The 10,602-nt window shown below is 45.0% G+C and overlaps 1 protein-coding gene across 7 annotated transcripts in view; it reads left to right on the plus strand.

Moving 5' to 3' along the window:
- Positions 1–8,718, plus strand: part of PDE8A (phosphodiesterase 8A) — a 163,769-nt gene extending 155,051 nt beyond the window's left edge. For 6 of the 7 annotated variants that reach the window (XM_055277382.2, XM_055277376.2, XM_055277373.2 and 3 more), the window contains 2 exons: positions 6,153–6,282; positions 7,368–8,718. In XM_055277382.2, the coding sequence (XP_055133357.1) occupies positions 6,153–6,282; positions 7,368–7,474 (237 nt within the window). In that variant the 3' untranslated portion in view covers positions 7,475–8,718. Of the gene's footprint in view, positions 1–5,496; positions 5,670–6,152; positions 6,283–7,367 lie in introns of those variants that run through there. The other variant, XM_055277375.2, reaches the window with a different exon arrangement.
- Positions 8,719–10,602: the final 1,884 nt, after the last annotated feature.

The following is a 10,602-nucleotide window of genomic DNA, read 5'->3' on the forward strand; positions in this document are numbered from 1 at the left end:
GCTATTTAATTTCCAGATACTTGTGAGTTTCCCAGTTTTCCTTCCATTACTGAGTTTTGGTTTCATTTCACTGTTATTAGAAAAGGCACTTTGTATGACTTTACCTTTTAAAATATAAATGTTTGTTTTGTGGCCTATCATATGTTGTATCCTGGAGAATGTTCCATTTGCACTTGAGAAAAAAATGTATACTCTACTGTTGTTGGGTGGATGTTCTATACATTCTGTTAGGTCCAGTTGGCCTAGAGCATTGTTCAAACTCTATTGTCTCATTGTTCTATTCATTGTAAAAGTGTAGCATTGAAGTCTCCAGCCAGTATTTTAGAAGTATATGTTTCTTCCTTCAGTTCTATAAATGTTTGCTTCATATATTTTGGAACTCTGGTATTTGGTGCTTATATGCCTATAATCATTATATCTTCCTGATGAATTGACCCTTTTATTAATGTCCTTCCAGGCTGGAGTGCAGTGGCACAATCTTGGCTCACTGCAACCTCTGCCTCCCAGGTTCAAGCAATTCTCCTGCCTCAGCCTCCTGAGTAGCTGGGACTGCAGGCACATACCACCATGCCTGGCTAATTTTTGTATTTTTAGTAGAGACGGGGTTTCATGTTGGTCAGGCTGGTCTCTACTCCTGACCTCAGGTGATCCGCTCGCCTCAGCCTCCCAAAGTGCTGAGATTACAGGCCTGAGCCACCGTGCCCGGCCTGTAACAGTTTTTGACATAAAGTTTGTCTTTTAGGATACCCACCCCAGCTCTCTTTTGGGTATTATTTTCATATCTTTTTCCATCCTTTCATTTTCAATATACGTATGTCTTGAGAGCTAAAGTGATTTTCTTATAGATAGAATGTAGTTGGATCATGTGTTCTTATCCATTCTGCCAGTCTGTGGCTTTTGAGTTGAATCTATTTACATTTAAAATAATTACTGATAGGGAAAGACTTTTGCCACTTTGTTTCCTGTATGTCTTATAGCTTTTTTGTCCCTCTTCCTCCATAACTGCCTCCTGTTGTGCTTATTTGATATTTTGTAATGGCACATTTTGATTCCCTTTTTCTATAGATAGTTTCATCGTGGATACCATAGAGATTGCATAGGACAACCTAAAGTTACAACAGTTGGTTTTAAATTGATGTCAACTTAACGTTAATTGCATACGTGAACTCTTATATAGCTCTACCACCCCACTCCATTTTGTAAATGTCACAAATAGTATCTTTATACATTATACGCCCATTAACATTTAAAATTACTTTTATGCATTTTTAAAAGTAAAGTTACAAACAAAAATTGTAATAATGCTGCTTTTTATATTTTCCCATGTATTTACCGTTATCAGAGATCTTTATATCAAGTTACTGTCTAGCTTCCTTTTATTTCAACCTAAAGGATTTCCTTTAGCATTTATGGTAATGAATTCCCTCAACTTATGTTTATCTAGGAATGTCTTAATTCCTCCCTCTTTTTTGCAGGACAGTTTGCCTGAATCAGAATTTTCAGTTGACAGTTTTTTATCTTTTAGCACTTTATATATATAATTTCACTGCCTTCTAGCCTTCAAGGTTTCTGCTGAGAAATGAGCAGATCATCTTATTATCTCCTGTATGTGATGAGTCTCTTTTCTTTCGCTGCTTTCGAGATCCTCTGTCTTTTGACTGTTTGGTTATAGTGTGTCTCAGATAGATCTCTTTGGGTTTATCCTACTTGGAGTTTATTTAGCTTCTTGGATTTGTAGATTCATATCTTTCCCCAAATTATGGCATTTTTTGGCCAAGATTTTTTCAAATATGGGGTCTCACTGTGTTGCCCAAGCTGGTCTTGAACTCCTGGGTTCAAGAAACCCTCCTGCCTTAGCCTCTCAAGTAGCTGAGCTTACAAACACTGTGCCTGTTGGCTATTATTTCTTCAAATAATCTCTGTCCTTCTCTTCTTTTTGCTGGACTCATAAGATGTGTATTGGTCCATTTGATGGTTTCGCATAAATTCATTAGGTTCTATTCACTTTTCTTCATTCTTTTTTCTTCTGTCTGCCCAAATCATACTGAACCCCTCTGGTGAAGTTTAATTTGTTGTATTTTTCAGCCTTCAAATTTGAGACGGAGTTCTGTCACCCAAGCTGGAGTGCAATGGTGCCATCTTGGCTCACTGCAACCTCTGCCTCTTGGGTTTAAGTGATTCTCCTGCCTCAGCCTCCTGAGTAGCTGGGATTACAGGTGCCTGCCACCACGCCCAGCTAATTTTTGTATTTTTAGTAGAGACAAGGTTTCACCATGCTGGCCAGGCTGGTCTCAAACTCTTGACCTCAGGTGATCCACCCATCTCGGCTTCCCAAAATGCTAGGATTACAGGTGTGAGCCACTGCACCTGGCTTGTTAGGTTACTTTTCATAATTTCTCTCTTTGCTGATATTCTGTGTTGTTCACCTGTCATTTCCTATAGTTCCTGGTCTGTGTGTGTGTTTTTAGGTCTTTGAGCATATTTAAGACAGTTGTTTTCAAGTCTTTGTCCAGTGCCTGTACATCTTTAGGGACAGTTTTTCTTCCTTTGAGTGTACCATATTTTCTAGTTTCTTTGTATGCTTTGTGATTTTTGTTGAAAATTAGGCATTTTAAAAAACGGCCACCTCTCCTAGTCTTTGAAAACTGTCTTTCAGCCTTACAATTAACCCATCATGAAAGTTTAAAGTTTTCTCAAACATTTTCTGAGCATGTCTTGCCTGGGTCTGCATATACATACCCTTCTTAATTCCCCTATATACACAGCTGCTTTCAAATGTCATAATTTCCCAAAATGTCTTGTCTGAGGTTATCCTTAGGGCCTTAGATGATCTGGTGTTGGTCTCCGCTCATAATCCCTTGTCTTTAGGCATCCATATCGGTCATCCCCCTGCAGCTTTCCTGAGCAGTAGTCATTGCTTTTGTACCTGGGAGCCCACAGACTTGTCAGAATGTTGCAGATAAGGCCTGCTCTGCTCCCTCTGGTTCAAGGGACACAGCTGGAAACTGGGCCGCTGCCTTCTCCAGACCAAGATTGTACCACGCTGGGGAAGTAGTGCAAGGTTGAGTGAAAATCCCTTTAAGTTTCCTACTGTTTTGAATGTGGCTTTTCTTGAATGGGCATTCACTTGGTTGCTGTAGACTTTTGACTGTTTTCCAGAGTTCCTGTAAGGTTATTTTAGCCAGTCTCTCGTTTCATGGAGAAATGAGGACTTGGAGCTTCCTAGTGCACCATATTACTGATGTTACTCCAGTGCTCAGGCTTTGAGTTTAAAGTCATTAAGACATTAAGACACAGTTGCTTCTTGTATTCAGTGGAGTTAGGTTTGCAAGTTCACTCCTTATAGCCACTCTGTCTCTTGAATAGCATGGATACTAAGAATGCCAGGGCCTGAAGCAAGGTGAAGAGGCATCTGTGGTTTCTGTCTCTGGCTGGGGCTGCTTGACTTCATGGGGAGTGGGGCTTGAGTACCACTTGCCTGGCTCTGTGCCAGGTGTTGTACAGTCTTTTATTTTCGCTTGGGGCACAGCGGTGAAATGTGAAACTTGTAGACCCTGCCTTGCAGGTGGGGTCACAGAAAGGAAGCATCTACAGCTGTGGAGCTGTCACTGGTGACTTAGATGAGGGCATGGGCCACAGTTTGCTGGTCTCCTTAGTAAACAGTGGTCTCCAGGAGGGAACGGGGACCCTGGACGCTCCATGCATTTGTCACATTGGGTCAAAGAGAAGAAATCTAAGCATGAGGGTCTTCACTGACCTTCAGCCAGCCAGCTGCTTCCATGTGAATAGGGAAGGCAGGCCCTGAGAGCAGAAAGACAGAACAGCCTCTGGATGACTGAGTGGCTGAGCTAACGGAGCCCTTGCCATGGCTGCCCAGAGAGAGCTGGCTTAGGGTCTAGCGTGACCATGGGAGGGCACATCGGGAGAGCGCCCCACCCAGGGCACTGCTGTTTGAGCTGGACAGGCCCATGGCTTGTGAACCCAAGGCCCTACCTGCGCCCCCACCCTTTCCCCTCTATACCACGGCAGAGACTCATGTAGGGCTGACTGCTTTTCTGAGACAGCACTGGGGCTGCCAGCGTGTGGCCAACAGCAGGACCGTCACCACAGCCAGCGGATGCTGAGCCAGCGTTCCCCACTCCTTCTCTTACCAAAGCACATGAATCCCATATTCTGAACCACCAGAACAGCAGGAACTCTTCTGACTTTTGCCCAGTCCCACAGTCTAGCACTGTCCACCTGAAAACAGGGAACACAGGCCCCTTTCTTGGCACTTGTCCCCAGCGCCATCAACACTTACCTAGCATACACGTGCCTCTGGGCACTGTGCTAGGTATGGTGCCATCCTAGGAAAACCTCCAGAGGTTTGCCTGCTTCTCTCCAGTAGAGAGCCCATATGGAGAGCTGGAGTGAGTTGTTGTGCACAGAGCAAGGTGCACAAATACTTGGTAGAGCCAGGCCTCTGGGGTCACTCTGGGAGAGCCTGAGGTGCCGGGCCAGGTGTAGTAAAGAAGATGGGAGAAGGGTGACTGAGTGCACAGAAAAAAGGCAATGGAGTCAGTGACTTTAGGGAGCTCCATGCAAGTGCCGGAGCTGGTGCTGTAGAGCTGCGGTGGGGGTAGAGAGATGCTGGGACAAGAGAACTTTCTGACCGGGCATCCTCTGGAGGGCCTGTGAGTGCAAGCATGGGAACGTTCTTGGCGAGGTGCTGCAGCCATGGTGAGGCCCTGTGGAGCAAGGGCTAAGGGGAGGAGCTGCAAGTGAGTTCTGCCAGCTGCCAGAAGCCTGGCTGTGATGGGGTGAGCTCTGCTGGCCATTTGGGAGCTGGAAGTTCAGCTGTGAGTGTAGAAGACACATCTTGTGAGTTGGCCAACAGTGGGATGAGACTTCAGTGGTTAGCCTTTCTTCTGTGCACTCAGCTACCCTTCTCCCTTACCACACCTGGCCTAACACCTCCTCATGCCCTCCCAGAGTGACCCCCAGAGGGCTGGCTCTACCCCCTCCAGTCCTGGCACTGGGGAGAAAGGCTAGTGTTCAACACAACAGCCACCATCCCTTCATCCGGCCCCACACATGTACTAGGGTCCCATCTGGAAGAGCTGCTCCCCCCAGCCCACTCCTACCTAACTCCATCTGTGCTCACCCTGTTCTCATCCTGCCCCACCGTTTGACTTGACTCCCAGCACAGGCGCCCTGGCACAGCAGGGATCTTGCAGCGATTCCGGTTGCACATCCACAGGGGCCTCTAAAGAATGCACTCAGGACTTCTGGCCTCATTCCAGTGCCTCATTACCACCCCATGGGCCTTACCTCACCCTTTTCTCCAGCACCATTGGGCCAAAATGAGACCTGATCAAAGAACGAACAGGACACTTGCCTTTTTCCTCAGGTTCTTAATTATGTTGTTAGTTTTTTGCGAGTCTCTCTGGAACCCTGAAGATGTGGAAGAGTTTGACTAAATACTCAGAGCTTTTTTTTTTTTTTTTTAACATCCAGGATCTCAAGGGTGTTCAGAACCTTTTCAAAAAAAGAATTCAGCCATAGATGAGAAGCAGCCACTAGGCCTTTCCTTGTAAAGTGGCCCCTGTGTGGGGATGCTTCAAGCCAGGTGGAAGGACGGCTGGACTGTGATAGGAGCGAGAAAAGAACAGATGTTTTTCTTTGAGGAATGTGAGTCCCCTTTAGTTGTCAGACCCAGAGAGGCATTGAAATGTGACAGCAGTTACGTCTCACTCCCAACCCTGACCTAAGTAATCGCCTGCTCTGTGGACTGTAGTAGGCCAGTAGCCTGTAAACTCTATATTAATTTTGCCTCAGTTTCTTTAGGTCAATACGAACAACAGAGCAGTGGCTGACTACACATAATGTTTGGGATCTCACCTGAGGAGCTTCTGCAAGGAGGCTTCCAGATGTTTAAAGTTTGGCTTGAGTTGGGGTGTCCTCAGACCCCACTGACATGGAGTAGTCCTCATTCTGAGAACAACTTGGTATCTGTTATGAGACATGGTTTGGCTGCATGAGGTGGTGATTGGCTTCTCACCATGACAAGCCACCTTAGGCTGCCAGGAGAAGCTCTCCCTGGGTGAGGGGCTGCCCCTAGGTGGAGTGGAACCAGATGCTGGGGTCTCCTGATTATGTTTTCTGCTTTGCAGACTGATGAAGAGAAGCAGCAGGACTTACCTGTGGTGATGCCAGTGTTTGACAGAAATACCTGCAGCATCCCCAAATCCCAAATCTCTTTCATTGATTACTTCATCACAGACATGTTTGATGCTTGGGATGGTAAGAAATCGTCCGTAAAATAGCATAGAGTGCATTTGACTCTAGAATATGATTTGGGGCCTGGGCTTTCAAGAACAAGAGAGAAGTGAACCATCACCGAGGGCCCCTGAGGGCTAGGTGTTCTTTCTTAACACTCCCTGCAGGCATAGGTGTCTTTATGCCTGTTTTATAGATGACGGGATTGAACTTGGGGCCCCACAGCTTGTAGTAGAGCAGCTAGGGTTCAAAACCAATCGTGCTGGCTCCAAAACCCATGGTGTTTCTACAGCAGCCCTTTGCCCTCCACTGTCCCCTGCTTCTCCCAGCCTCACTCTACACAAGACCAGAAGGACTGGTCTGTCTCTGACTGATGCATGTCACCCTCCTTTAACTTCAGGTGGGGCACAGGAGTCTGTCAAAAGAATATCAGAGAACTGATATTCCACGTGCATCTTCGTCCTGAGGGCTGCACCTTAAAGGAGGGGCTACAGGGCTGATAAATGTCCACATCCAGTCAGGAAATAAACCCATGTCTCAAGAAGGCCGTAGAACCGGGGTAGATGGCTGGGGAGAAGGACTGAAGCAGTGGAGATAGCTGCAGCTTTGGGGGAAACTGCATGCTCTGCAGCTCACTGCTTCTGGGACTGAGACGAGACGCATGCGTCCCCAGGCTGCACGTTCTTCATGTGGTGCCGGTGAAAGGAGATGCTGGTGTATGTGAAGCATGCGTGAAGGGACAGCGAACACACAAGGGCCGGGCCATCGGTGGCGGGGGGCGGGGGGGCACACTACATATTGCTTTCTGACACCCCAGGCCCAAAGGTGCTGCTGGTTTAATGGTAATTAAACAGATTAGCCACCGTCTGTTTTATTTACCAGAGTTACCAGCTCAGCAGGTGGTCAGAGAGGAGGTGCTGGCATTGAGGACAGGGTTTAACTTCAGTCAGCCACGGCTCGTTGAAGCTGCTGGGTGTGTTTGCCCGGATCTGTTTAGCCTCACGCAGATGCCTGCTCCCATCTGTCACTCTTTAAAATGCTCTTAGTAGAAAGCCTAAAATATAAACAGAGGCTGTGAAAGGATATCACATTCCTATCTTTCTCTCCAGCCTTTGTAGACCTGCCTGATTTAATGCAGCATCTTGACAACAACTTTAAATACTGGAAAGGACTGGACGAAATGAAGCTGCGGAGCCTCCGACCACCTCCTGAATAGTGGGAGACACCACCCAGAGTCCTGAAGCTTTGTTCCTGAAGGTCATTTGGAATTCCTGAGGGCAGCCAGAGTTCCTTGGTCCTTTCAGTATTAGGCAGAACAGCCCCCGATCTGCTTAGCCTGTGAAAGCCCACGGGGACATCAGTAACCTTCTGCAGCCACCATCCAATGCCATTACCGTCAAGTGACACTTGGCCACTGTAGCCTGGGCCTGCTGCAGGAGCTCTTCAGAAAGGCACATGAGGACCATGGTTTGCATCAGCTTTCTGCTAAAACACAAGGTCTGGAGTGCCCCTGCAAAGAGTATTGATGGATTTCCTGCCAGTGACAGAGCATGTCTATTGCAAACAAACAATTCTCTCAGTTATATTCAGCATTTAAGAACAGCTAATGACAATAGGATCTTTAGCAACTTTTTCACATCATAGAAGGTGCAATCACTCACTTTGGAACACTACTGAGAGTGACTTCTCTTTTAAAATTGAGTAGCAAATGAAAAATTAAAAGAAAATTTGAACTTGATTATTAATATCAATTAAAATGTTTTATTTATTTTATTAAAAGCTCAGTATTTTCTATGAATTCAAAAATACTTCAGAGCCAAAGCCAACTTCAGATACCGTGACCAAATTTACATGATTCATATTCATTATGCATTACTTGGTATACAGACTTATTTTCATAATGCAAATTAATATAAAATGACATTTTTACTGCACTATAGAAATGTTCATGTATGTTAAACTTTCCTGATTGAGGCTAATTGGAAAAAGCTGGGGTCTTACTCTAAGTGCTAAAGAAGGCTGCTTCTACTGTATAGAACCCAGGGCTCTGAAATAGCTCTAGCCGCCTAATGAACTTCACAGGTAACTCCCCAAGGTAAAATTAGACTCTTCTTGGTTTGCAAAGAAAAATTAGGACTTAACACTTTTTTCTAAAATTTTATAATTGAATTTCCAAAAGTCTATTTTATACTGTTTCTACAAAATATTCCTTATAAAAACAAAGAACAAAAATTGAATATTTAATGAATTGACGTTTTATAACCAACCTGTTTTTATCTGCAGTGGGAATCTTTGATGCTAGAAATTTATAAAGAGGTTCTGTATCTTCACACCTTGAATAAGCATAATACCGTAAAAAATGACACTTGACATGTCAATGTGTTTGTCATTTCATTTTAAACTCATATTTGTGTTTTTTTCCCAGATAAAAATGAAATTAAACCATTTCTTTTTAAGAAATCATGTTTTATCTTTTTGGAGAGTTCTTTATCTCATAATACTTAGAATATTTTTTTTTTTTTAAATAAAGGTCAGGCACAGTGGCTTATGACCGAAATCTCAGCACATTGTGAGCCTAAGAGTTCAAGACCAGCCTGGGCAACGTAGCAAGACCTCATCTCTACAAAAAATTTAGCATGCACCTGTGATCTCTGCTGCTTAGGAGCTGAGGTAGGAGGACTGCCTGAGCCCAGGAGTTCAGTGCTGCAGTGAGCTATGATCATGCCACTATACTCCAGCCTCGGCAACAAAGCAAGACCCTGTCTCTAAATAATAAAGAAAGAATATTTCCTACTTTACAGAAAAGATTGGTAGTTAAATGACTTTTTCAAGGTCACACAGGGCCAGATGAGTATGTTGAGAAGTTCTCTGAATTAACCTTTGTTCACTGCCTGGTACCTCTGAATGGGTATTGAGAGATAAGAGGAACACTGGAGAACTGACAGAGGGCTCTCAGAGATGGGTCCTGGGTACCAGGTGCTCATTCAGAGATGTCAGGACACTGGAGGGCTGACAGGGCAAGCCCTTTGGAGTTTCTGTTTAAGGAAACAAAGGCTTTGTCCTATGTTAAGACATTTGGCCTGAGATGGTAATTGTGGACTGAGCGGGGAAGACAGTTCTGTCCCCTCCCCAGGTGCAAAGAAGAAAGGAAACAAACCACACGAAGAACTCGACCATCTTGAGACAGAGATAGCAGTGTATGCAATATATAGAATTTGCATCACCAAGAGCTGGTAATAATTATCAAATAATCTGAAAGAGACTTTAAGATGAGTAGGCTTAACATGCTTAAACAGATAAGCAAAAAAGAAACTAAACCGGGCCAGGCATGGTGGCTCATGCCTGTAATCCCAGCACTTTGGGAGGCTGAGGCAGGCGGATCACAAGGTCAGGAGATTGAGACCATCCTGGCCAACACAGTGAAACCCCGTCTCTACTAAAAATACAAAAAATTAGCCGGGCGTGGTGGTGGGCGCCTGTAGTCCCAGCTACTCGGGAGGCTGAGGCAGGAGAACGGCGTCAACCCGGGAGGCGGAGCTTGCGGTGGGCCAAGATGGAGCTGCACTCCAGCCTGAGCAACAGAGCAAGACTCCGTCTCAAAAAAAAAAAAAACCTAAACCAAGACAATTTAAAAATTAATAGATTTGACAAAAAAAATGTTAATAGACATTCTAGAGATGATGAATATAGTCATTGAAACAGACAAAAAACTTCAATGTCTAGGTGTCACAGAAGACCAGACGTAACTAGAGGGAATTAGTAAATTGGAAGACAATGAAGGGACTCAATTAGAATACCGCACAGAGAGAAAAATGGAAAATTTGAAAGATAAAATATGAGAGCAGAAAGAAACACTTCAAAATATGTCCAATTAGGAGATCCAGAAGGGAGAACAGGAAGAGACACCATCTGGAGGTGAGCAGAGTCCTCCAGGATTTGATAGACACAAGTCCACAGATTTAAAGGCACATTGAATCCTAAGCAGTATAAATAAATCCATACAAGTGAAACTGTAGACCAGTGAGCACAAAGAAATACTTCAAAGCTGAGCAAAAACAGGCCGGGCATGGTGGCTCACGCCTGTAATCCCAGCACTTTGGGAGGCTGAGGCGGGCAGATCACGAGGTCAGGAGTTCGAGACCAGCCTGGCCAATGTGGTGAAACCCCGTCTCTACTAAAAACAGAAAAATTAGCCAGGCGTGGTCACGGGTGCCTGTAGTCCCAGCTACTTAGGAGGCCGAGGCAGGAGAATCGCTTGAACCTGGGAGGCAGAGGTTGTGGTGAGCCCAGATCACACCATTGCACTCCAGCCTGGGCAACAAGAGCGAAACTCTGTCTCCAAAA

The sequence above is a fragment of the Symphalangus syndactylus genome, chromosome 5 (genome assembly GCF_028878055.3).
Source record: "Symphalangus syndactylus isolate Jambi chromosome 5, NHGRI_mSymSyn1-v2.1_pri, whole genome shotgun sequence".
Lineage (NCBI taxonomy): Eukaryota > Metazoa > Chordata > Mammalia > Primates > Hylobatidae > Symphalangus > Symphalangus syndactylus.